Below are 27,979 nucleotides of genomic sequence, written 5' to 3'. Positions count from 1 at the left end.
TGCCCAGCGCTGTGTCCTCGGTCACGGGTGTTAAAAGAGGGGGCCGTCGTGGCGTCATCGAAACGCTTAAAATATTTTATATCTTTAGTGTGACAGTGAACGAGTCACCGCCATATCCGATTACGCCGGCTCCTCGTGTTACGAACGTTTGAGTTATGAAATTTCTAACATGCGACGTTTTCTACTGCATTTTAATTGAATTTTCTACACTGGTCTTTTTTCTTAAATGTATTGTTTGCGAACGTGACGTGTCCACGTACCGAATGTCAGTAAAACTTGCCCAAACGTTGTAGAAGTACAGGGCTAGATGAGTTCACCTCGCTTCCACAGTGTTTACAGCTTGTGTCTAGCATTTCATCTCAAGTATTATTTTTTTTCCCCCGTAATTTCAAATTGGTCAATTTAATGTCAGTGAAAGCTAATAAAAAAATTAGTCATAAGTATTTTTATTATAACTAGAGCCAAGATTTGAGCACCTAAGCGGTAAATAATTCAGGGTGGCGTCTGCATTCGTGGCTAAAGTGATTTTGGAGTTACGAACAAATTGAGTTGTGAACAGACTGCTGGTCCCAGCTGTATCTGAGGACATGTGAGGACAACTTTGGGGATTTTAACCCCAAGTGAGCTGTGAGACACACCGTGCGCGGTCGTCCACAGCGATGACTCCGCACGACACACATATGCATGAACGTATAAAGCGCCTGCCGAAACACGACTTGTACCTTAACCGCACAGAGACAGATTTTAAAAAAAAAAAAAAAAAAACATACTCCTGCCATCTAATACTGTGTTCTGGTTCCGGGCCGTGAGACTGTTCCGTTATTTCTAGTTCCCAGAATGACTAGTTCCAGTGCCCTTTGTGACCGTCAGTGAAGAATAAATCGATAACGAGTTCGATCAAGTTAATACTCACAGAAAACCCAGGGTAAGACAGAGGAGCTGAAGCACCCCGGTCCCTCCTGTTACACAGTGCAGTCCCTAGAAGGTGAGCAAACTATTGAGTCTTTGAGGGGCTCTTGATATGAAGGCATTTTTCTCACCCCACCCAGTCCTGCCACCTGGGGGGTAAACAACACTGGCAGTGATGGATCTGCTTGGGTTGACCAGGCTTTTGAAGCCCCTGTAAACAGCAAGGTGGGGCCACAGCCCACCCTCCCCAGGCTACCTGTGGGTCCCCCGCTCGCCTCTGAATGTCCCGGTGGCTGATGAGAGTGTGCTCTGAGGATGTGTGTCCATCCACCGGCCTAGTCTCCCCCTCTCCGCTTTGCTCGCTTTCAAACCCATTGTGCAGCGGAATTCCCATGAAGCCCGAGTGCACGAGGCTGCCATAAAAGAAGGGGCTGCATAAAAGAAATGGGAGCGGACGGGAATGGAAAGCCCTCGTGTGGCGAGAGAGTAGGGGGGAAGCGCTAGAATGAATAAATGTAGAATAAGGCCTCCATTCTCTCGGTGAGCAACTGCGGGGGGGCTAAGAAAAGCTGCCCAGAAGACCAGGAGAAAGAGGAGTCCTTCAGCGAACCGGTATAACCAGTTGAGTGGTCACTGGCGAATGGTGGAGATGTTTTTCCTTCTACATCTACAGACTACATCTCTGGCTGCGGGGGCAGGATCTGCTCACAAAGCCTGGTCTTCCACAAAGCAGGCTGACTCACGGTGCTGGAAGCGAACTTGCACCAGTCTCTGACAAGAGATGAACACGCTACGTTTGTTCCACACGAACGTGCAAATACCCATTTGTGACCTTGCATAGCGTCGCACCTCGACGTGACGACCGGGCCGGAGGCTCCTAGTCAGGTACTTGGACTACAGTCGTTCTGTGCCCACAGCAGCTTTACTGACTGGGGAAAATTTGACACATAATCTGCCAGCTGTGTGCACTGCAGTTAAAAGGTCTTGGTTCTGTGGGACCCGAGCCGTATCGGAGTACCGAGGCCATAGCCTGCAAGTATGACGCAGGAGTAAGACCCTTTCCCAGTGCTTTTCACCGCAGTGTCCCACTAAAACTGTGGAACCATCCTCATCCTCCGGTGGGTCATTTATAGCCTGGCTGGTCGCTTTACCCCAGCCAGCATCTGAAGTCAAAGTGCGACGGGGGTTCCTGCTTTCTAGTGGCCGTCTGCGCCTGACAGACGCCCCCTTTCACCACCCGAATATTTAAGTGACGTTTGTCTGAGATCCGAAAACATCCGCTTAGTTGAATGTTACCACATTCGATGATGACCTCTCACTACTAGGGAGCGGGAGCAGGCTGGAGCACGCGAGACTCTCGGACAATGCGCTAAGGAAAGGCACTGGGTCCGGAAAACGGACGAAGTCGGATGGGACACCATCACCTTCCTTGACCAAGACCTGACAGCCCCACAGAGGGAACCAGGCGGTTGCCTTTGCATCCAAAAATCACGGGCCAAAAAATGACTAATTTTCCAGCAATGACAAGTTTCGAAGTTTGCATCTTTGCTCTGCCCAACGGCTTGTCCCTTTTACATTTTGTCCCTTGTAACAAAAATAAAATGGACGAGGCTCTGTACATGTGGCACCGAAATAAAAAATAAAATGATAATAAAGTAGAAAAATATGACCTTGCTACCATGTTCGGAAGAGATTAGTGTTCTTATAAAGTGCTTGTTAAAAAAAAAAGAAAAAAAATCCTTGCAATGCAGTCATTCCTATCGAACGCTGCTGTTATTGTTGCTGTTGTTGTTTGTATCTTTCCTTGTGCTGGTGTCCCCAAAAAAGTGCTTTGGTTGTCAAACAGTCCGAATGTCCGATGCGTTGCCGCGGAGAGAACCGAAATAATTCTTCACTGTGCACAAAAAACGTCACAGTTCCACCAACGTAGAGGCAGGGAAGAGGGCGAAAAAGAAAAGCAGGCGGCCGATTCGTGGTTGGGGGACTGCTGCACGGTAACAGTTCTCCTGTCGTCGCCACGGACGAGCGTACCTCTTCGGGTGTGTGACTGGGGTTAGGTGAGACCGTACCAGTAGGAGGCGCTAGACCAGGTTCTCTACACCAGGCAGGGGCTGCTGTGTGGGCCCTTGACCCTCAGATGGGCCTTGCTGCTGAGCCAGCTGTAAAACTGGCATGTTGCAGAGGGGGCACACTTTCCGAACCTCTAGCCACTTGATGAGGCACCTGAGAGGAGGAAGGGGGGGACGGGAGGCTTAACAGCACTGCAATGACATCAACACCGAATTACTTTAATGACTCACACATCTCTGTGATATCATAAGACATTTAGAGCATAAAGCAGGTGTTGAAAATCTGAAGCCAAAATGGCCTATTTGGTGGCAGAAGTGGGATTTCTGTGTTTCGGCCCTGTGTCAACATGGGCTCAGTACTCACTTCCTATGAAAGGCGTGTTTGCACGGACAGATCCCCAGCTCATCCTTCTGCTTGAACTCTTCCAAACACACAGCGCATATCTGGGGAAGGAAAGGAGTTGTTTGCTCACACCAGTTCAAAGCAACATTACAGGCGTTAAAAAAAACATGTTACAGTTAATACGATTTTAATAACACGGTGTACAAGGGAGGGTTTTCACATCGCTCTAAAGAAATTACCTAAACGTGTTTAACGTACCATCTCGCACTTGAAAGCTGAAAGGTATGTATGTTCATAATATTGTGGTATGCAGTTCTGTGGGTTTGGGTGGGGTGAGGAAAGATGCAGAGACAGCGTTCATCTTGAACGATGTATTGAACACCAGCACATACGGAAATGATGCTCTCGGTCTGAGGACCCCGTTTCCCCCAGGACGTGCACGCCCAGCCAGCCTTCCCAGCCTGCTCGGCACGCCCACACTCTCTTTCAGCACACTGGCAAACATAGTCACCCCTTTAGTTTCCCCATAAATTGCCCTAGTGGTTGAACCCTCTATTTACAATTTACCCACAATTCAACTATGTACAATAAATAAATCTTCCTGCCTAAAGACCAGCGACGCAAGTCGTTACAATATAAACTGGTGCCGTGGTACCCTATCGAGGCGAAGAGCATTGAATGTACTCATTAGTGCTTCCAGTCGAAAGTGCTGGAAAGACTAAGCGCGGTGTGGCCGAGTAATGGACTTGTCAGCAGAGCAGGAACACCGAGGGTACATGCAAATTTTAACATGCTGGTGACTCAAGTCTCAAGAAGTCCTAAAATTAGCCCCATGTGCCTATTCCCAGAGAGGCTGCTAGTTATAGCAGTGTGAAGATGCTGTCCTGACCACTTCTATCCGTTGGTTGCGTAACGGTCAGCTGTCCAGGGGGTATGGGGGGGATCCATCACAGCCTTCTTCTAAAACTGTCCTGGTATCACCTGCTCAGGCCTTGGTGCGATTTCACTTTGCAGGGCGTTCGATGTCTAACAGCATCACAACGGCAGGATTGCTCAACATGCAATACATTCCAGTTGAGTAAAACCCTGGACCACGAGCAAACTCACCAGCCCAGCCCACCAACACTTTCAAATGCTGTCATAAAAAAATGACCTTTTTAATGTTACTAAATATTGTTTATCTGTGGAAGTCAACGGCTTTTTTCTTTTTTTTGGAAGAAGTCACACTCTACAGGGTCTCATTAATCGCCTTGCTCTGCATTCTGGCGGAGGCCCTAAAACAGGCCCTTGAGAAGGGACGCTGACCCGAAAGATTAAGAATCGATCTTTTACCAAAAAACAGAGCACGTGACGAGAAGAACGAGAAGTATACCGCGGAAAACTATTTTAACCGTTACATCATTTTCTTAGGAATCTTTAACCTAAAAAGGAAGACGTTCAGATGGTTACATATTACAGTATCCCAAATAGCTTACGCGGTGAAACAGCAGAAAAACATAGTAGCTCAATAGCCCACACGAGGAGAGTGTCGTGATGGGAGTTCAGAGCAGGTCCACTGCTTATTTGAACTGCTCACTGTGAATGTATGGGGCAGGCGTGGGTGGGTGCGTGGTTGGGTGGGGGCACTACCTAATTCCAGTCCAGTTTTCACACAAAGAGTCAGCGGGGGTGGATGCTGACAGAGGGACAAATTGCTGACCCTGTGGGAGGGAGGTGGCGAGGCCATTTTTCCATCCAAAGGGTTCCAAATGGCATTCCAGACATGCTGGTGTCATTCCAGACTCAAGTGCCCATCGATGTCAAACGATGATGGTGACGGGTGTAACTGATCTCTTTACCGTTTTCAGGGGGGTATGATGATGTCAGGTTGCCGCTCCAATGGTTTCCTTTCACTTTTTCAAGAGTGGCTGCCGCTTACATGATGGTCAAAGAATCCAAACCCTGCTATCACGCCCTATACCCCAACAGGAGCGTTGTGCCCCTGCACCTCTGGCCACTGGCCTGTGCCACTCATCCTATAGGGATGGATGTTAGTGTTGTATTAATTATTAAAAAAAATTTCTAGAATCGAAATTTTAAAATAAACATTTAGAACAAATAAACGATGAGGATTTGCACACCTGATTCTACTTACTACCTACTCGGTTTAACCGCTTCAACTTGGCCTTCATTTATTTTTGCACCTTTACTACTTGTGTGTTTCTACTACACACAATTTCCTCTACAGCAACATAAGGAATTGGTCATTACACACCTGTTATGTCACATGAGAAACACTGTACCTCATTAAATAACCATTTCGTGGTAAAACTAAGGGACCCAAGGGCCTCACACACCTTCAAGCAGCACTCTAAATAAGTGCAATACTATGATTACCAATTTATTTGCTACTTTAATGTCATTTCTACAGGCACCTACTTGTGAAACAGCAACATTGGTCTTATGAAACAAACGAGCTGTACTTTGTCAAGCCCGTGTCTGTGTCTAAAGCTCTTTGTCTGTTGCTGTGATTTGTACGTCACAATAGAAAACAATCAGATGTAGAATGGAAACTGTACATGGCCTGTCCTGTTCGAGCCCCTGGTCTGTGTTCCCCAGGCGGCTAAATCGGCAAGAGGCCAAATTCTGATGTTTGACTGGGGCCCTCTGAAACAATTTCCGAGAAGTGACTGTAGAGAGAGCCGTACGCGACGGTCAGCCAGAAGACGTACATTTATCCATCTGCCACTTCTGAAGGAGGCATGAGAAATACAAGAGGCTGCGACGATTCAGTTACAAGGAACAGGACATTCCCATCAGTCATCCGACGTGCTGAGCGATCCATGCAGAGCGTGCTCCGAAAACAGCACGCTACATTTCCGAGAGTTAATTGCATTTTAGTCACTTATTTAATTAGACGGATATGTTGCCGGGTAGGCTCCGGTTCCCCGTGACCCCGTAAGGGACAAGCGGTTCTGAAAATGTGTGTGTGTGTGGATATACTGAAAATTAGTCTGGGAATAAAGGGGAAGTAGGCATCTGTTTACTCTGGTTATACACAGTCTCCCTGCCAGGTACAGCGGTCCCGAAGAAAGCCTCATGGGTATGCTGTTCAATGCACACTGGTGATCTCGAACTGTAATGTAAAAATCTAAACACCTGTGTATAAGGCAGGGGGGCATGGTGGTGCAGTGGGTTGGGCCGGGCCCTGCTCTCCGGTAGGCCTGGGGTTCGAGTCCCTCTTGGGATGCCTTGCGACGGACTGGCGTCCCGTCTTGGGTGTGTCCTCTCGCCCTCCAGCCTTTCGCCCTGTGTTGCCAGGTTAGGCTCTGGCTCCCCACGACCGCGTATGGGACAAGCGGTTTCAGATGGTGTGGGTGTGGGTGTGTGTATAATGCACAGGTTCGCTTCAAGGTCCACTAAATTCAGCTCAGTGGCTCTATAAGAAAGACACACACATTTTCAGAACCGCTTGTCCCATACGGGGTCACGGGGAACCGGAGCCTACCCGGTAACACAGGGCGTAAGGCCAGAGGGGGAGGGGACACACCCAGGACGGGACGCCAGTCCGTCGCAAGGCACCCCAAGTGGGACTCGAACCCCAGACCCACCGGAGAGCAGGACTGTGGTCCAACCCACTGCACCACCGCACCCCCCCATTTTATCTCTATAAGAAACAGTGCACTTAAAATGATAATTATTTCGTTACATTTCCGATAAGTTCGATATATCAGCTTATAAAAAAAAAAACATGAATTCTTGAAATCATTATACTTCCTGTATAATGTTTTGCCTTTAGTTTATTTTTTTAGTTTAATTTATGAATCTAAAATCAAATAAAATATACCTATCTTTAAATTGCTTACATATAAATAACCGTGCTATAAATTTAACCGGGGTTGTGCTGTTTCTGCCTCCTGCCACATTGCCGCAGTGTCGGGTTCACGTGGTCAGCGACTCGGTCGGAGAGCAACTATGGCATTACATATAGTGCACACTTAAACAAAAAATACAGGTTAAAAAAAGCTATGTATTTTGGTGTTATTCCTTAGGCTGCTGTTGCCAGAACACAAGGAAAGAGCAAATACCATGCCTGTGTTGGTCCATTTAACTTGCAGCGAAAGTTTTCAGTTACTCTTGTTGTCCCAAACACCCAAAGAGTTGTTGAGTTTCGCCTCCAGGAGAAACTGAAAGATGTCAATCATGAGGGCCATTGTTTTTCTAATGTTTTGGTTCTTTCTGGACCTTTCCACCACCATCAACAGGCCAGCATGCTTCAAGGGGGGGGGGGGGGGGGGAGTCAATGAGGACAGGTGGGTGGGTCCTGCCACCTTGGGGAGATGCTGACTGACTCACATGGAGGTAACGTTGACCATGTTTCATTAGAAAGAACGTGTTAGGTTCATGGCCGGCGAACCTTGAGCACACACCCTGATCTGTGCGTAAAGGGAAAATTCAAGGGACAAGGGCACAGCCTCAACAATTCAAACACGCCCTCTAACATACCACATAGGGCAACCAGTTTGCCTTAGTATGCAAACAGATAGACGAGTACAAAACTCCAGAATAACACACACTTCATGTCCTCGCTCCAAGTGGCAATTTATTCATTTCATGTATTTAAGCCTCACAGAACTCTGCTGAGACCCTTTAAAGAGCCATGGTGGCAAGCAAAAAACTACTTTAACATGAGTCCACAGAGAAAAGTGGCCGAGTAGGAACACATTAAGGCAACGAAACTAATCCAGGCTTTTCTTGCTGTCCGCAAAGCGAAGATAACAGATTGAGAAGGGATGAAAAGGAAGCAAGTGCGCCTCATCCAGCTTGGTGGCTGCCAGGGAGTAACTTTATGGCCAGGGTGGTCAAGAAAAGATGTAGTGTAGGAACCCCGTAATCATTTTAAGGCCTCGCTTTTCTCAAACTAAATGCTGCAGTGTGAATTATCAATGTTTTCCATGGAGATCACAAAGTGGAGACTGAAGATCTGGTTCCCTCAAAAGGAAAAACGGGAGCGAAGCTCTCAGCAGAGCATTGCATGGGAGCTGGGGTTGGGATTACATAATGTTGCCACACCCCAGAAACTCTGCATGCGTTTGTGATGGATTTCCCTGTTTTATATGCAAATAAACTAATGTTGTATGTTTTGGGGCGTACTGTTTTTTCTTTTTTTTTTTTTTGCATTTTTAAGGGTGCGATATCACTTTAAGTGGGCGGTGCTCCTCTGAAGTGGGTAGCCAATCACATTTTACTATTGTGTTGAGCGGCAGCTTAGACACAGTTTGGTAGCTGAGCGCTTATGGCAGCTTCTGACAGACTTTCCAGTTGTGACGGCATCCCTATTGCTCAATAGGTGGGATAATGAATTAAATGACTGTTTTACGTTCGCAGGCAGGCTGCCTTAAAATAGACCATTACCTGCAGACTGTCATTTTGTTTTGAGCTGATCGCTCCGAGTTGGTAGCTGGGTTAAATGAGCCACAGCACGATCGTGATTTTTACAGAGAAAGAGGGCGGGGCATTCCACAGAAGCTTGTAAATCATGAAATCGGCGACAAACAGGCGTGCAACGTGTCTGAGGCAGAGGGAAACTGCAGAGGAAACAAGCATAGGAATGCGAGCTGAGCCAGGAGTTTAGCAGAGCGCAGAAGCAGCACCTTAGTTACGTCAAGCCACCGTACAACCGGCACCGTATGTACCGCAAGTTTGCCGACTGCAATAACGCGTTGCACGTGAAGACGGCTTGTGTACCTCATGTAAATTTAGTTCTTTGACTTTCTCCTTCTGTATGACCTAGAGGAAAATGAGAAAGAGGAGATCACATTCCAGCATGACAGGCAGTTTTTTAATAGAACATCAGTATTGCAGGGTTTCTGGGGAAGCTGAAGGATCGGGATATATCGGAGCCCCACCTTAGCTAACACACATGGTACAAACACACACAGAAGTAAGCCTGTGATTTCACAATGCAGGGCTCCGTGTAAAAATTCACAAGTTGGGCCTAGAAATATACGCTTATACACCAAATCTGACTACTGCTGGATTTAGGATGCATGTTTGCGTTGGGATGTGGCAAGTTATATGACCACACACGGAGCAGGGAGCGCTGCCTCCCGCCCCTGGTGACTAGCTACCGTGCATGCGCGTATGTGATGGTGGGTACAGGGAAGAGGGAGCCTCCTCGCTCCTCCGGCGTCGCGTTGTGTAACGAGAGCACGGGCCACGAAGCGGTCACAAGATGCTCGATTGCATTATGTTTCCGGGAAGGAGGAGGTGCGCTTGGAGATAGCCTGCGAAAGCTTGCTTGAGTAAACATCTCGCTGTCTCGCTGTAAAGACCTGGACCTCCAAACATGTAGAGGTGAGGTAGGAAAACCCTGGTCGTGCGCTGCCTCCCGAACCCCTGAACCAACGTGTCGGGGTGGGAAACGGAGGATGGCGTCCTCACCTGTTTGTAGGCGTACAGCTCCTTGTGGGCTTGGTGCCGTAGCCTGCGGAAGAACAGAGAGAAGCGTCTTTTTTTTTTTTTTTTTTAAATCAGCGACCACAGGTTCACATCAAGACACACAGTCATCACCTGAAACAAGGACTGTTTATTGAGCGCAGAAGCAAGAATATATTTACTAGAGCATCGGGCTGACAGGATGAACTAGCGTCTGCCGGCAACGCTCGTCCCTGCTCCGTGTCGGGGTCGTTTGCTACACGGTAAAGGGGTTGGCTGGAGGCCCCAGTTCACTCAAACGACATGGTTTTATGGTTCGTAGCAGCATCATGTTTCTCGAGAGTGTGTTTTAGAAAAAAAAAAAAAAGATCTGAAGTTATTTTATCATTGTGTCCCACCCAGGGTGTCCCCTACATTTCTGGGATACGCTCTGGTCCACAGAGACCCCGCATTGGACAAGTGGCTATTGATAATGGATGGGTGGATTTACCTCCCGTGATTACAACGCCCTACAGCGTGCGTCTTTGCGGCTCAAAGCCATTAGCTGGCTGCCTGCAGATTGCTGATCTGTCCTCCCACCTTCCTGACTTCACGGTGGTCCGAAAGGCCTCTCGCACCGCGACTTGACCGTTTGCTGAAGAACCGACCCTCTAAACTTTGGTGTGCGGTTACGGCGCTTAACCCTCGTGCTTTATTCAGTTTAATCGACGGGGATGGAGAGCCACCCCAACGAGCCCAATAAAGCACAAAATAGTGTCTTGTCAGCAAGGAACAGTTATTACTGTTTCCATCAGACGCTAGCGTAAGGCGTCCTTCGTGTTCACGTTGCGCGTCCTGCAGCAGCCCACTTTCCTGCCGACGAGGGACAATTTCTGCAAGCGCGCTGCCTGCTCGTGACCAGGTAATGGCAGGAAGGATCGAGAAGGAAACAACCTGACCGGCAGTCAAGAGGGGGTGTGTACATACGTTTGTGTGTGTGCGTGCGTAATGATGTAAGGTATATTTGGAAACCAAAAAAAATAAAAGTGTAACTGTGCAGATGAGATTGGTACGGTACTCAGGAATATCCACAGGGTTGACATGTGACAAAAACCTGAACCTAGGAAGAGGAAAATATGCGGTACAAATGGGTGTAAATGAGACATGACAACAGTAGACGGAACATATTATATTTGTTCATTTTATATAGAGATTAAGAGAGCGCCAGAGACATACTGCATTAATACTGTGATTTAAGATGGTTCTGCATCGTGTTTCTCGGCAGAAATCAAAGTACAGACACTTGGAATGGAACAGGAGACGAGAGAAAGAGAGAGAGAGAACATTTAATGTAAATTTACCTCCATTACTAGTAACCTTAACCTCTCCGACTTGAGTGAGAGAGGTCTGTAAAACTGGCAGCACAGTCTGGGGAGGGTAACTGACATTCTGAAAGAGATCAGCAGGTAAAGGTGCAAATACTCCCACACAGGGCAGGGCAAACTGGGAGGTGGGGGTGGGGATGATGGAGGGGGAAACTCGGGGTTTTGAGGGTCACTCGGCCTTTTCGCTGCCTTAACCGTGATCGCACGGCACTGCTGGGCAGGAGGGCAGTACACGCGGGGTCCTCACGTTACACATTTTTGAAGATGCAAACGCCGTGTTTAATTGTATTGTTTTCACTTGTGCACTTTAAAGAAAGTGGTGCTGAGCGAAGGCATTCTCCATCCTCCACCTGGCTGTTATTTTGTTATTTGGAAGTCAAAAACAGCCCTGAAGCAGTTTGTGTAGATCACGTATCTTTATTTTCAGGGATTTTAAATTAGTTTTAACATACCTTGAGGTTTAAAAAAAAAAAATGCTATGCCGTATTCTTTATTATAGCTATATCTGAGACTTTTACAGAACCTACCCAGGAAATAGCTCAAAATACGCTCTGTATCTGCAGAGAAATAAGGCAGACGAAGTGGCCAGATGCTGATGAACACTTTTCATGCTTTGAGATTAATTAGACAATAATCAGCATTGAGTAGGAGGTTGAGGAGATTACAATTGCTGAAAATAAAAAATACGTAGGCTGGCATACCCTCTATATTGCTGGGAAAAGCTCCGGAAGACAGCAACCCTGCATAGGACGAGCAGTTATATAAATGTGGAATCAATAAACATGTCTTGCATTGAATTTTCAAGTCTTTATAGCTTTACGGAACAAAGCCCACGACGAAGTCGGTAGATGTCAGTTTTGTAAAGTTTTTACCGATCGCGATGCGGTGATAAAGGCGACTTTGGATTTAATAAATTGAGTTATGAACGGATTTGTGTTCATAAGTTGAGGACCCAGGGCAACGGCTCAAAGAAGCACATGTTTTGTGCTGGGACAGAACTGGCGGGTTCTTCTGAGCTCGTAAAAAAAAAATTTTTGGAATTCCAACGATGTTACAACAGAGCGTTCAGAGAGCCGTCCGGCCGTGCGCGTTTTCCCCCAGGATCGCGAGCGCGTGGCGACTCGCACCGCAAGCAACAGGGCCGTGGAGTCGCGCGCGGCTGCTTAGCGCCACCTCGCCCCCACGCGCCGTCGACCGCGAGTCGGAGACGTCGGTCGCACACGTGCGCTACGGCACGTCCGTCCGACTGCCTGCCGTGTTCGTCTATGCCGGTCGCGCCGCCCGCCGCTCACCGGAAGGGGCCCACGTCCGCTAGCGACGGGGCGCTAACGTCTGCCAGGACAACGCCATGAGGTAAAGTCAACATTAAGCAATATGTGCTCGTTTGACATTGTAGGGATTTTCCAAATTCTGCTGTTCAGGGGACCTTACTTTGTTCGGCAGTACATTTACAGTACTGTGCAAAAGTCTTCGGCGCTTAGATGTTCCACAGAAATATTTGTTTTACATGGCTATTTAGTGTCTTCTGCTTTATGTCAATGGGAAAGAGCGTATTTTAGATTTCCAAGCATTCCTTCTGCAAAAAGTTACAGTATTACAGTAAGGGTTTTGCATGTTGTTGAAGTACACACACACACAGTCTGAGACCGCTTGTCCCAAGCAGGGTTGCGGCGACCCAGAGCCTAACCCGACAACACAGGGCGCAAGGCTGGAGGGGGAGGGGACGCACCCAAGCAGGACTCGAACCCCAAACCCACCAGAGAGCGGGACTTGTGATGGGCCAAGCCCGCCGTGACAAGCCATTGTTGACGATGGATGGTTACTAAGCTTTGTAGGAAGATTATTAAGAGCATTATTTTCAGAAGCATTCTCACTTTACAGCTTTTTTCCCCCCAACCAAGTGCCTAAAACTTATGCACAGTACTGTAAAAGAAAAAAAGAGGATGTATCTTTACCCCACAAACACCACAAGCATTTCTGTGGAAAATAACTTGGCGATGTCACCATATTGCTCCCAAGGTGAAATCATCCAACACAGCACTAGACTTTGTTTTACAGTCCACATGTGAATGGAGGGGGGGGGGGAGGGGGGGTAAAATTGGTCGTGTAATGAAGTGGAAATGGACTTACCAAGTCCCCGATTGGTTGGCCTGAATTTGACTGAGAGCAGCTGGTTCTCACTGCCTTTGGTGAGAAACCGTACAATGACATGTTATTTCTAAAGCCCACATCCCACCCATAGACCAGGTATTAGAGTGGAGGTCTAAATCAAAATCTCCTACTTTACTTTTACTCATCAGGGGGGTGGTGTAGTGGTTCACAAACCAACTAACAAACTCTAAACTGCTGTAATGAGTAGAACTGGAAGATGTGTAACAGGAGAACTATACTTTTAAAGAATTGAAGAAGTAGAATAAAGCTAGAAAGGTTAGACTATACAGTCATGCGCCGCTTAACGATGTTTTGCTTAACGACTGACCGCATATACGACTGTGGTCCCGTAAGATTATAATGGATCTGAAAAATTATATCAACTAGCTATCATACCTGTCGTAACGTCGTAGTGCAACGTGTTATGTGTTCATGGTCGTGGTGCTGTAAACAAATCTACTGTGCTGCCAGTCTTATAAAAGTACAGCACATACAATTATGTACAGTACATAATACTTAATAATGATAATAAACACGTGTTACTGCTTTATGTATTGACTATACTGTATTTTTTTTCATGATTTTACAGTGTACTCTTTCTACTTATAAAAAAAGTTTGCCGTCAGACAGTATGCTGTGTTACGGCAGCAGCAGCATCATAAACCTTGCGTTTAGCACGTCTCTTGAGTGCATCGACACTATACCGTCTAGGTGTGTATAAGTACACTCTATGATTGAGGCTATACCATCTAGGTGTGTATAAGTACACTCTATGATTGAGGCTATACCATCTAGGTGTGTATAAATACACTCTATGATTGAGGCTATACTGTATAAGTTTGTACAAGCACGCTCTGTGATTGAGGCTATACCACGTAGGGTTCTATAAGTACACTCTATGATCGAGGCTATACCATGTAGGTTTGTACAAGCACACTCTATGATCAAGGCTATACCACGTAGGGTTGTATAAGTACACTGTATGATGTTCGCGCAACGACCAAATCGCTTAACGATGCCATTCTGCAGAGTTCAGACCGTATCCCTGTCGTTAAGCGACGCATGTCTGTACAATGCAAGCATTAATCAAAAACAAAATTTTGAACTCCATTTCAAACTACCTTTTCAGTTTTACAGGCCAACCATAGAGAAATTTATAAGATTTCCCCCAGACAGGGACTACAACTGGTGATCTACCCGTAAAAAGGCGACCAAGACTGGATCTCATTTCTTCCTCAACACGAGCCAAATAAAAACCTCTCATTCTGTTCTCTGAGTGAGGAAAATACACTAAAAGCAAACTTTCAACAGTGGAGGTGCCGCTTAAAAAAAAAAAAAAAAAAAAAAACAGGGTTGTTGTGAAGCAGATAGCTGACATTATCTATGTCACGGTTATTGCCAAAGTTTCCAGGTGTGTTTAAGGGACAACCCTGGTCTCAAAGTGGACGTTTTTGGTATCCACAGACAGTGAAGAGGCTGTCTCTTTAAGCCTGCCATTTTTTGGAACCGTTGTGCAACCGAGGCGCTTGGGCAATTGTTATTATCGTTGGTTTACACTCAAGTTATCGCACAGTACCGCCTTCTCCAAACTGTGCTGTTGCAAAACTTTTTAGACCTTCTCTTAACCCATGGTGGTGGGAAAACCCTGCTGACAGAGACTTGTGACACAACAAGGAACCGTAACACTAGCAATGGCCCAAACATCATAATGCCATACAGTTTTAATTAGCAAATCAATTAAATATGACAGATATGTCTATAAGGTGTCAGCAAGATTTAAAACTATTAAAAAGAAAAACTAAATTGAGAAGCTTGGATTTTTCTAATTAATATATTTTAACCTTGTTATGCTGCCAGAAGGTCTGGATCTTGCTTCAGAAGGTAGAAGAGTAAGCGGAGAAACCTGAAAGCCAACAGTGAGCTCAATTTTTGCCTTTGAGGGCCTCGTAAATTTTCCCAAAATATCAAATTCCCTTGTTGCTTGTGCAGGCATGTCCGTATTTGGAGTTGCGTCACAGCAGGCTCCCCAGCCTTGTGCTTCCCATGTGGATTCAAACAAATTAAATAAAACAATATCAAAAATAATAATAATAATAATATGAATCTCTGGGAACAGTGAGATTTCAGCTCAGCCTGTTCTATTAATGGACTTGCTTACGTAAAGAAATAGCAGCCAAATTTTTCTTCCCGATAATAATTTAAGGAAGGGTTGGCACTGGTGGGCAAAGTAGCAGAGTAAAAACTGTATGGCATTTTAAAAAAGAAAAAAAAAAAAAAAAGAGTTAAAAAGGTTAATGAAACCCACCAAGTGGTAGCCTTACCTTATCAGGTAGCAGCAGAAGAGAAGGCTGAGGATGAAGACGAAGATGGCTGTTCCAAACACCACGATGTAGATGTTCAGGGGAAGGTTCTGGAATCCTATGTTTGGCATCCTGAAACTGTACCGATGAGAGTCGGAGATCATAGATATTCTGAAAGGAGAGGGGGTGGGCCGGTTAAAATAAATCGGGCGGCTCCCGATAATTACCCAAGCAAGGGAGGGAAAGTTGACATTTAGGCCACCTTTCCTCTGGTCAATGTTTTACAATGTAAACAAAAGATAAAGCACATGGAGCATTCATGTTAGTAGGTTATTTTCACTCCAGCGGCTTCAGGCCTTCCAGTCTAAAGGTGAATGTTGGCTAAACGCTTACCGCATCCCTCTAAATGAGTTGCATGTAATACGGTTAGAGCCTCCACGACTCCACCTGCGGGCTGTTTGTGGGGAAAACGTATGCCGGCTGTGTACACAACATCAACGAGAGCATCTGACCGTTGGACGAGTCAGCCGGGAGAAGGTAACGGCCGGGAATTGCTGGTTTCAACGTTAATTTGGGGTTCCTCCTCAAATTCCCAACAGCTGCATGTTTCAGGATAGCGTGACCTTCACGGTTTCGGTTGCGTATTTAGAATTTAACATACTAACCAATTTCACGTGCGGATGTTATCCGCGTCGAGGCTATGGGAGCAGCGGCCCTCGGGGGACGAGTATCTAAAGCCTTCGGGTTGTTCGAACGCTACACCGTACGCTAAACTCGCCAGCTGCAACGTGGGCAATCGCATCCAGCTACCTTCCCCGTCGTTTCCAATAGTCAGTCAGACAAGTAAAACTCAAGCAGCACAACCAAACACAAACCGGAACGTGAATTAATAAGATGTTCGATTTTCCAGAGCTGCCAGTGGTTATGTGAGGTTTGAGAAAAGCCCACGGGGCAATTAAAGGCTTTTTGAGAAAACCGGTGCCAAAGCGCATGTAAAAAAAAAAAAAAAAGGCCCATTCCCAGCTTTTGTAGGGGGTGGAAACAAATGAAAAGAATCAATAAGCACAAAAAAGTGTGATTTTAAGATTATTTTAGGTGAATCTTGAACAGACACACACATACGCGCTGTCTGAAACCGCTTGTCCCACCCGGAGCCTAACCCGGCAACACAGGGCGTAAGGCCGGAGGGGAGGGGACGCACCCAGGACGGGACGCCAGTCCGTCGCAAGGCACCCCAAGCGGGACTCGAACCCCAGACACAGGCGCTGACTTTCTCCTTTCTTTCCTCATTCATCCAATGGGACAGTATTTCCACCACACGGAAAGAAAAGCAAGAACAGAAGATGCCTCCGTCGTCCCTGGTGACTCTGCCCTTGACTGGGCCCGGGGCTCAGTCCTCTGCCACACGCTCGCTAACGCATCACCGGATTAAAGATTCACCGTCGTGACGGAAATACAGGTTACGGAGTTACCAGTTGGTAATCCGAAAAAAACGAACTCCACGACAGGCTATGATGTCACCCTAACCCCCAAATCTCATCCTCTTCTGCTTCCTCAACAACAATAACACGCATACAGTGGGTGTGTGTGGACCCACGCCTCTCCTTCATCGAGCAGCCTTCTTTACTGCTGCACCCATTCACGGATGCCATCTACCATATGCCGAACCACCGCATGTAAATTAATAAACGGTTAACTGCTCTGCATTAACTTATTGGTGCAAACAGTTAAAATTTTTGCGAGTCCAGCCCTAGCAGCCGCATTCATTCCAAACTGTCCAGCATCACACAAATGACGTTAATTGGATCAGATGGTTTGGACCAAATGCGACCCTTTCGTGAATGTGGCACTTCAATGAGCGAGGTCCTCCTTTCAGAAGGGTTCTGTACCGGAGTTAGTGTTGAGGAACAAAAGGTTTGCGTCGGACCTCGCAGCGAACTTCGTGGTTGCATAACAAGCTGGTGGAGTGTCCGAAAGGGAGGACGGAGGCGATTCTGAGCCCGAGCGTTATTTGAATGGAACTGCGGCACTCATTTGCCACGACAGAGCTGAATACGATGGCTGGTTTAATGTGTTTTTACTTTAAAACACTGCTCTAATATGAAACGTGGAAGAGGCACGTATCAAAGACACAGGCTGTAGCACTATTTTTACCATATGGCATTCGCATGAAATGCAAAGGACCTTGAACGACTGAGCATTCGATTGGGGGAGGGTGACAAGTATGGATCTAAAGATTTTTTTTGCATGATCTACAGACCTGAACATGAGGAGAAGGTTATATAGGTTTGCAATGATGAGCTCAGAAGATTAACGCTTTGATGTTGACTAAAAGAGGTCATGGGGTAAATTCAAGGAGGTTCCCAAAACCTCTGCGCAAATTTCACCCGAGAGGGATGAGAATTAGACCTGCTTATTGCCCAGAGTGGCAGACCCCCCTCCGGTCACCCTGCAGAGCACGGTATCGGGATTCTCCCAGTCGGACAGCTGTAAAATTCCATCACCGCGGTAATTCGACCCCGTGGCGGTCGGTAAACAACCACAAGTCCCCTTCTGCGGAGCCTGTCAGTGGATCGGACTCCGGTTTTCTTGCAGTCAGGGAACAATAATTCAAATACACCTCACTGTATCGTTCCCAGAACCTTCGACCTAAGGGCAAACTCGATGGAAACAGGTAACATGTCGAGACTTTGTACTTGAGTGCTGAGATTGAAGCTCAGTGTGGAAGATCCTAACGGCCTTAACTGACAAGGCTTCATTTTGAGTGATGGTCACTTTGGAATTGGTCTTCAAGCCCTCGTGAGCTTCTTCTTCACCCTACTGAGGAACATGTAGATTTAGCCCCCGCAGCTAATGGGCCACTATCTGGTTGGACTGGGCCAGAGAGGGGTTGAACCTCATAGCCCTTAGTGGTCCATGCTGCATTATGGACAGTAAAGGTTGGAAAGAGGGGCCAACTGCCCACGGAGCACGTGCGCGGTTGGGTCGCCGGTGCGAAAACTACCTTGTGTCTACAACGATCCCCGATCGGGATACGAAATGGTGCACGCACTAGTGTCTCTCAGCCGTACCGAGGCAACCCGAATGCCCAACCGAGCAAGGGACACTTTCGAACGATTGTTTTCTCTGCACATTACCCGCTGCGTACGCACGCACACGCTCAATTGCTTTGTTAATACAGCTCATTTCTCCTTAACGCCTGGTTCATTGCCAGTTAAGTCCACACAGAATGGGGGGACAATTCCTGCTGCAAACTAACCGGACGGAATACTTCCGAAGGGCTTTAACGTGAGCTCAGCAACAGGGAAATAAACACGAAACGAACCCGCATCGGAAGGCCCTTTCCCAGTACCGTTACTATGCACGGACGGTATTCGTTTGTACAGTTCCACAGAAGATACTTCCCTCCTGCACATCCTGCATTATGGTATTTTCAGCTTTTATCCAAGGCGCTTTTTATAGTTTGCATTTTTTTTCTTCATTTTGCCGTTTTTTACTAAAACAATCAGGTACATTGGGACTTAAACTTGCCACTGGTTAATCAAAGTGCAGTTACCTAAGACCTTCTCCACCTGCGATTCTGTGGACCTCGAGCATTTGTCCACCACACAACTGAGGGAGCTGACGGGGCCAAGCCGTGCATTCCCATGGACTGCTGACCAAATGGGAGAGGGTGGCATCTATGAACCACCCGGTCATATAACATGGTCATCGCCATGGAGATACACATACACACACACACATTGTCTGAACCACTTGTCCCATACGGGGTCGCGGGGAGCCGGAGCCTAACCCGGCAACACAGGGCGTAAGGCTGAAAGGGGAGGGGACGCACCCAGGACGGGACGGCACTCGTAAGGCAGCCCAAGCGGGACTCAAACCCCAGACCCACCGGAGAGCAGGACCCCGTCCAACTCACTGCGCCACCGCAGCCCCCCTCATGGAGATGACGAAGGTCAAAGGTCCAAGCTAGAGGTAAAAAGCTGTACTTTAGCGGAGAGAAAAAGGAACTAAAAGTAAAACTTAATTCTTCTGCACAACCAAGGCATTCTTCAATTAAATTACACCATCCCATGATTTGGGTTCACTGACGTTCGTCGTCGCCGCACCCTCCCCGACCAGAGCCCGCGACCCATTAAATTGCCACATTAACTGAATTCTTTAATGCAAACGCATCTTTGTTTGCACAACACTGCAGGGCGGAATTAAATGTGCAGCGATGGCGATGCTTCCGTAACAGATTAAACATAATTGTGTAGCTACTGAAATGCTCAGACTGGTCAGACGGTTGAAAAATGCTATGTTTTACCCTCTTATTTTGATCTTCTATTCATTGTGTTCAAGTCCACCTGTACTGTAAATGTGTCATCCCAGAAAGCGAGGCACAGCTGCATGGCTTTTTTCGAGCTTTGAATGCGCTTTCTTTACGCCCCCCCCAACCCCCCACCCCTAAACCGCTGACGTTTGTGGCCTTTCCGTGGTCCCGGCGATGTGTAGCAAAGCCCCTGTCCCGGAACAAAGGCCCGCCGCCAGACCCCGGAGTGGAAATTTCCATCGGCCGCAGAGACGGCTGCCAGATTCGCACATGCGAAACTTAATATGCCGACGGGCGACCGCCAGACCGGCGCGCCCGCGCGCTCGGGGCGGGGGATACCGCACGGTCCGACTGTTTACAAACACCGTACTCGAATTTGTCAGCGATCTGGCCGACGGGCTTACCGCAGACCGTTCGGCAATTTTGTCAGGCTCGACGGGCAGGATATTGGTCCCAGGAGCCCAAAGGGGGGACGAGGGGAGGCTGGGAGCGAGCGAGCCTGGGCGGTGCTCGACAGCTGGGACGAAAGCCTTTGCAAAGAATATCGAAACCTTCGAAAAAATATCACTCTTGACTCCCACAGACAGTGCAATAATACTCAATATTTTGAGTCGGTGGGGGAGGTTAAGTACCGCGGAGAGTGGTATGACTTTCCCCAGGGCTGAGCAACATGCACTTTTTAACAATGGCTATTTTAAGCAGCCCTGCCAAGTTCTGGGGAGAAGTAGGTCAGAGTGTAACTCGAACCCTTGGGAGCGGGGGTGGGTGGCCGCGTTGCGCCGAGGCCTGCGTACCCCCCCCCGCCCGCGAGCCGCTGATTCTGACCGTACGCTTCCCCCACGTCGCCTACTGTCTCCAGGCTCTCGCCGTGCTCTCGGTTCACTTTGAGGGGCGCTGCTCGACCGCAGAAGTTCACGTTGAGCGTCCATTGGTCCCAGCTGCTGATGATGGTGGGCAGTTTGAGAGGGGAGGGAAGTTAACCTTAAAATAGCTGCATTCCATACACACGACTCGCTTCGCTCTTTCATTCGTTTCCTTTCCCCCTCAGAAGCATTAACGTTCTACACTAATTCATTCAGCAGGCGCTTTTCCCCCAACGGGGCGTACAATTTTGGGTGAACAAGACTGCATTTCTTAACAAAGAGCATGAGATCGTGGCAGAAAATGGGTTGCAAATTAATGCGACTATCAGGATGGAAGCGGGTCTGAAAGAGGCGGGTTTCGAAGGGATTCGGCAGTTACGAGGGACAGCGGGAGCTCATTCCACCGCAGCGAAGCCAAAACCGATAATCTAAACCCTGGACATGACTCACGTCTTAATCAACGCTGAAGTAGCAGAATCACACTGCATCAATACTGCAGCATTATCGTAAACTAGAACAAAAATGAATGTCGATTCATTTTAATTAATAGTCGACAGCCATGCTTGGAGAGTCGAAGCGTACCAACGGTCACGTTTTTCAAGGAGCTCCGAGGCCAGGCCTCAGAACGCTACCCGCCGACCCAACAGGAATCACATCCACTCAGTGTGTGGGCAACAGGATTAACCGTCTCTCTAACCCGGGGCGATGGCGTTGCTCGACCAGCTAATTAATCCACTTTGGGGTGCGCTAATCTGGAGCGCCGTGCCGGAGCGAGCCCGGAGGAACGCGGCATCTTTCCCCCGCGACCCGACCGTGGCCGATGCCCAGAGGACGGCCGCGTCCAGCTGCAGCAACCCCGGAACGCTCCTCCGCGCCACCCGAAGCGATTAAGCTCTCCTGGCGAACCCTCAAGTTCTCTCCCCAGAGCCGGCTCCCCTTCTCACGGCCGGCGCGAGACGGCTTGCGTGGAGCGGAGCCAACGATGAGCAAACTGTCAGCTGCAGCTGTCGCCTTCAAGCATTTTGAGCGCAGATCCACGGGTGGCTTCCCTCCACCCTCCCGTACGCCCCCCCCGAGGCTTCAGCGCTCAGAAACGTGCCCCGGCTGGTTCCGGCGAGCGCCGACCAACGTTTACCGAGAGCCACCAGGACCGTGCCCGTCCACCCACCCTAGAGAACATCCACCACACCATCCAAAATACACTCGTCCCTATAATATTCAGTCTCCTGACATCACGCATCCAGTCTGAAATTATTAATCACACTTATTATTTGGTCCCGATTTTCATCCATGTGGTCTTCTACGTCTGAATAAATGCTGAGATGCACTCTGCTTTAATGTTCTTATTACTCCTTTCTGTGGTCGGTTGTGACATACAGTCTTCTTCATCCTCTACCCAGTCCATGTACACTGCCACAGAAAGTTTACTTTATGGAATTATTTTTTTTAATTGTATATTATATCCATGACATTTCCACAACTAGACTACTCTGTTACCCTGTAAAGCCATTAAATATATATATATATTTAACAAATCTTTAAATTCTGCATTTATCTATAATTTGGAATAGAAAAAAAAATATGATGAAATGGAAAAAATATTCCAAATGTACACTTAAACTCTAAAAAGATGTAGAATGTTCAGGAATCTTTTTATATACAGGCCCATGTTTGCTACTATGGCTGAACGTGGTTCACAAAAGCTCTATGGGTGCCATGAAATTTTTTAAAAATTGTTAAAAGGCAGTTATTCATCTACTTTGCGATATACAACTTTTTTCCGTCGACACAAGCCATCAGTTGGGGTGATTTTGGCAGGAACTTGGGATGAGCCTGCGACAAATTGAAATTTTTCCCCATAAAAAATAAATGGGCTAATTAATTTCATTATGCGGTCGTTTGATATTCCGTCAGCTTTCAGGAACGAACGAGGGCCGGTTAACGGGAGACGAGCGAACGCGGTGTCGGCGGGGACCCCCGTCTCCATCCGTCCGGGAACCGCTTTCGTTCGGGCTGAGAAGGACACCCGGCGAGCGGCGCGAAATGCCATCCCCTCCGTCCTGAAAACCTGCGGTGCTCAGAAATCCCTCAACCGCCAGAGCGCAGAGCCAGAGTTTGGCGTCCTGGTAAGGAAAGGAAAAAAAACAAAAAATGGAAACAGAAAGTATGATTTCCGCCAGCTCAACGGGAAACGACGTTCATACCAGACTCCAGCACGTGCCAAGTTCTCCAAAGTGCCCTCTTCCGGAAGGTGCCATCCGTCACCTTCACGCCATTTTTTTCCCCTCCCGTCTGCTTTTCTCTCACCGCCACGACCGACGTCCTACTCGCCCTCGGACTCGGCCTCTCATCTACGCATCCCACAAGAAAAAGCTGGGGAGCCCCGTGCGGGATCACGAAACACACGGTAGATGCCAAACGTTGCAGGAGGCTGAACTTTTGTGGAAATACCGGTGCCGTGCACCTCGTCCGTGGGCCGCGTGTATGATGTGTGACAAAAACACAAATCGGCCCTCTGTCCCTGAGAGTTAACAGATATGGACCTCATGGATCTAACCTAAATCTAATCACCAACCCACACACACACACACACACTCAACTGAACACCATTCCACTCCCTTTGCAATTTTTTACATTCTCCAGCATTATCTTGTAATATATTGTTTTTATTGTATATGTTACAATATATCATACACACCCACACTGTCTGAAACCACTTGTCCCAAGGCAAACCAGAGCCTAACCCAGCAACACAGGGCAGAAGGCTGGAGGGGACACCAGACCACTGCAAGGCCACCCAAGTGGGACTCGAACCCCAGACCCAGCAAAGAGCAGGACCCAGTCAAACCCACCACACCTCCCCCTTTAATGTATTATCATTTTTTTTTATAGCACCATGGTCCTGGAAGAATGTCATTTCATTCACTGTATCCTCTACCAGCTGTATAGGGTTGAAATGACAGTAAAGCTGCTTTGACTGACATTTATCTGACACTTTTCCTCCAAAGCAACTTACAGTGTTGAGGTTACAATTATTCACCCATGTATACAGCTGGGAAGCTTTACTGGACCCATTTAGGGTACATACCTTACTAAAGGGTACTATAACTAGAGGTGAGGCTCAAACCTGCAACCTTTGGATCTAAAGACAGTAGCTCTAACCACTACACTACCAGCTGTCCATATAGGACTTGACTTGGACTAATGGAAGATATTTCTCATGATCCCAACACAACTGCTAGGTATCACAATAATGCCTTATCATGAATTCACATCCATTGCTGATCTGGTTTTATACAAGCTCCATGGCGTGGAGGAAAAGAAGAGGTGAAAATCCATTTCCGAATGCCATTAATCACCTCTCTCAGTCGGAGGCGTGCCGTCAGTGCCGGATTCTTCTATGGCTAAGGGCCACTGTATTGATAAATGCAAAGTTCTAGCAACCAACAATCCCAAACTCCATCAAACCTATTCTATTCTCCCTCTTTTACCTCGACAATCCTGCGACTGCAGAGATTTACCGTCCCGTAAGCTGCGGACGGGCTCCCCATCCATGTTAGACGTTGCCAACGCCGTTGTGTCACAACTGAGTCAATGGTGCTCGGTAATTCCACAAGACATCACCGCCGTTTCCCCGACCTTACAGAAGTCCTGTGTAAAATGTTATTCATTCAATGAGGACAGGATCCAGTGTTCGTTTCCGTACGGTTCTTCATTTTCTCCAGCGAACAAAAACATTGTTTTGGCCAAAGAGGGTTCTGTGGCACATGCCAAAATGTGCATATCACAAAATATTAGGTAATAGGCCTACGGGCCACAGCTTTACCCAGGAGGGCTTGACCCCAGAATGATCTTTCTTCCGAAATCCACAATCATCGCGGCGATATGTTCGGAATCTACAGAATGATGAAGTGACAGTGGAAGCGGTTTGCGCGGCTGGGGGTGGATTTCGGTAGCAGGAATCAACTGAAACGGAGCGTGACGCCTGATGTCAAGGTCAAGTTGCACAAACCGTCGTTTTTAAACCGCAGAGCTCTTGTGTCCTGCCCTGTTTTGAGCGGACGATACGATGTACCCACCCTCCACCCCACACGCAAATTCCACAGGTGGGAGCCCCTCGTCCCCTGCCCCCCCCCATCCAGTACAGCACAGTCAGACACCAAAAGGAAAACTGACAACTCTGGAAATTGTGCAGAATTGCAAGTCTCCGATTGGTCTTTAATAGCTGGTTGCGCGGCAGGGGGCACGTTGTGTTTACGAGAAAACTGTACATTTCAATTACCGACTGCGACCGGATGGAGCTGTTCTCTTCTAACTCTGCTCGGAAGGATTACACCGATAACGAAACAGAAAGCAACAGGAAACAAAGCAAAGGGTGAGTTCATATTTATATTCTACGCACGGACAGTCAGTTAAGTGTTTAACTGAAGCTGTAGGAAATTTCCCTTATTGCCCCATTCTGGATGTAAACTGTCATTTCCTTCCATTATTGCATTATTCAAGCCTATAATAAATCCAGGATTGTATTTTGACAACCAGGGGTGGGAAAATCCTTTTTGAGGAATCCGGGGACCTAGAGGTTTTCATGTAACCTTAACATGTAATTATCCCCAAGATCAGGTGGACCGCAGACACAGGAAAAACACACACACCGTCTAAAACCGCTCATCCCAAGCAGGGTCGTGGCAAACCAGAGCCTAACCCAGCAACATAGGGGGCAAGGCTGGAGGGGAAGGGGACACACCCAGGACAGGATGCCAGTCCATTGCAAGGCACCCCAAGCGGGACTCAAAGCCCAGATCCACCAGAGAGCGGGACCCGGACAAACCTGCTGCGCCACTGCACCCCCAACAGAGGGAAAACACTGAAGCAGTAAACCATGCGGCCTTAAGGGACCGCAAAATTGCTGCAAAGATGACTGGTTCACCATAAATATTAATTTACACCTATGCATTTCCAAGTGGGTGGATACAGATCACACACACACATTTTCAGAACTGCTTGTCCCATACAGGGTCGCGGGGAACCGGAGCCTACCCGGCAACACAGGGACGGGACACCAGTCTGCCACAAGGCACCCCAAGGAGGACTCGAACCCCAGACCCACCAGAAAGTAGGACCCGGTCCAACCCACTGCGCCCCCGGATACAGATCACTTCAGTGTAACACACACACACCTTGCCAAATGACTTAAGGTGAATCTTAAGGGTGCAGGCAGCACCCAAAACTATGTGTATGTGGCCCTTTAAGACTTTCTTTAATTCTTCATGGTCTGTAGTCCTTTAATAATTGTCTGTGGTCTTTTAAGGCTTCTATGAATTAGTGTCTGTAGCCCTTTAATCTTGCTAATTAAGGACTACAGTTAAAGAAAGTCTTGAAGGGTACCAGACACTCTAAAGGGGGAACCCTTGAAGCGCCACAGACCCTGATGAATTAAAGGGGGTCTTAAAGGGCCAGAGACCCTCTTAAGGTAAAGCCCGTTTCATCAATGGGTCATTAAATCAAACGAAAAAATAAAGACAAAAACTGAAGGCAAAACGCCGTACAGGAATTCACAGCTATTTTCATAAATCAAAGAACGTTATAAAAGTAAGCCTCTTAAAGGTGAACAAACAAGTTTGTATTGTAGCGGTTACAGCTGCTGCCTTTGGTTTGGACCAACGAGAACGCAGGTTCGAATCCGACCGTCAGCTGCAATATCCTGAATTACCGTAGTAAAATTACCCAGCAGGATAAATGGGAAAAGTATCTCAACGCTGTAAATCGCTTTGGAGAAAAGCGTCAGATAAATGAAAGAAAGCAAAGGGAGCGGAACTCGAAGGGCCACGGGCAGTAAAGGGTTAACCCGCGCTGCCGAACAAACGCTTTTTCGCGAACAAATCCTGGCCCGCAGTACGAGTCCACTGTCGTTACCGAGTCCGTGACCTTTTGTGGAATGAAAAATACAGAGACGCTGACTGTGCGGACACTTTATTATTAGATTACTTATTGTTTTATCGCGCCTCATAAACGATATAACCCCGCGCCTGTGCGGAGCCTCAAGGGTTAACGGACACACGAACACGAGACAATCAGAGACTTTTCTTCGGTAACGGGGCTCTTCCCGCCCGACACACAGTCTATTTACCGCGGTAGTTTCCACTACCCCCCCCCGTGTTTACACTGTCTCGTGTCGCCATGTGGCGGAGACCGCGCGCTTTCGCTTCGGCCGCAGGACACAGCGCGATGCTCGTAAATAACGGGCGCTTCTAGACGCTTCCACGCACAGAGGCGCGCGCGAGAACTGGTCCCGTTCGTAAACTACACAGCGCTGCCGCGCCGCGCACGTTTACGGCGAGCGTCTGCGCGCGACTGACAGGACAAGCGTAACCGCGCCTTCGTAATCACCGCCGCGCATCGCACGAATACGCCGCGCGCGCTCGAGGAAGCACGCAGCAGAAAGCGGCTCAACAATTATGCGTTATTGCGCGCGATTATGTAAGAAGCAGGCCGCCGGGCGTCGAGATCGAGCGGTATGCAGAGTGTGAGGAGTTTGTTACGATCACAGGAACATCATGATGATGATCATGACCGGAGCGCTGAGCTGAACTGAGCTGAGTTGAGCTGAGCTGAGTTGAGCACCGTCCATGGCCCATCATGCCTCATGGCAAGTCCGAACAATCCCGGGCAGCCCGGCATAATAAATAATACTAGTAGTAGTAACAACAATACAATGATGCTGAATGATAATGACAGTATTACACGATCATCACGTGAAGAGCAACTGCACCCCAGGCACTGCAGCATTCCGATTCGGATTGGATTCGCTGGGGTGAGAGCGCGCGAGCCTGGCCCTGCCTGGGGTGCGTTTCTCGAGTCATGACAGTGACGTCGCGCAGCCCAAAAAAGGATGGAGATCGGAACGTACCGGCGCCGTCTCTGTGTTTCCGCTCCGGCGACGACGGGTCCGGTCAGTGATCGCTCGCACTCTCTCGCAGCGAGATTTGATCGCAGACACGAACGAAGGAGAGGTGCGGGTCGGTGCGGGTCGGTGCGGGTCGCCTCCCTCACTGAGAGCCGCGCGGAGCCGCACGCTCCATCGCACACACGCAGCGCGCGCGCGGACTTATGAATGTAACTGGGCGGCTTCCGACCTCTTCCCTCCTCCGCGATCGAGCCCAACCCGTGGCTCCGCGTGTCTCTTCCAGCACTGGATACGGCGTTGCACGTAGCGCACGAGCTGCTCCCCCAGTTCGAGTCCCCGTCCCC

The 27,979-nt window shown here is 48.1% G+C and overlaps 1 protein-coding gene across 1 annotated transcript; it reads right to left on the bottom strand.

Moving 5' to 3' along the window:
• Nucleotides 1-83: 83 nt before the first annotated feature.
• On the bottom strand, nt 84-27,977 carry rnf24 (ring finger protein 24). Its single transcript, XM_018735857.2, has 6 exons — nt 27,639-27,977; nt 15,575-15,724; nt 9,745-9,787; nt 9,049-9,090; nt 3,343-3,422; nt 84-3,132 (listed from the first exon to the last, which is right to left on the bottom strand). Exons 2-6 carry the CDS (start codon nt 15,715-15,717, stop codon nt 2,991-2,993), a joined length of 450 nt encoding a protein of 149 aa, XP_018591373.1. The 5' UTR covers nt 15,718-15,724; nt 27,639-27,977; the 3' UTR covers nt 84-2,990.
• Between the last annotated feature and the right edge of the window lie 2 nt (nt 27,978-27,979).

This window comes from Scleropages formosus, chromosome 16, assembly GCF_900964775.1.
Source record: "Scleropages formosus chromosome 16, fSclFor1.1, whole genome shotgun sequence".
In the NCBI taxonomy this organism is placed as follows: domain Eukaryota; kingdom Metazoa; phylum Chordata; class Actinopteri; order Osteoglossiformes; family Osteoglossidae; genus Scleropages; species Scleropages formosus.
This window is presented reverse-complemented; position numbering and strand designations above follow the sequence as displayed.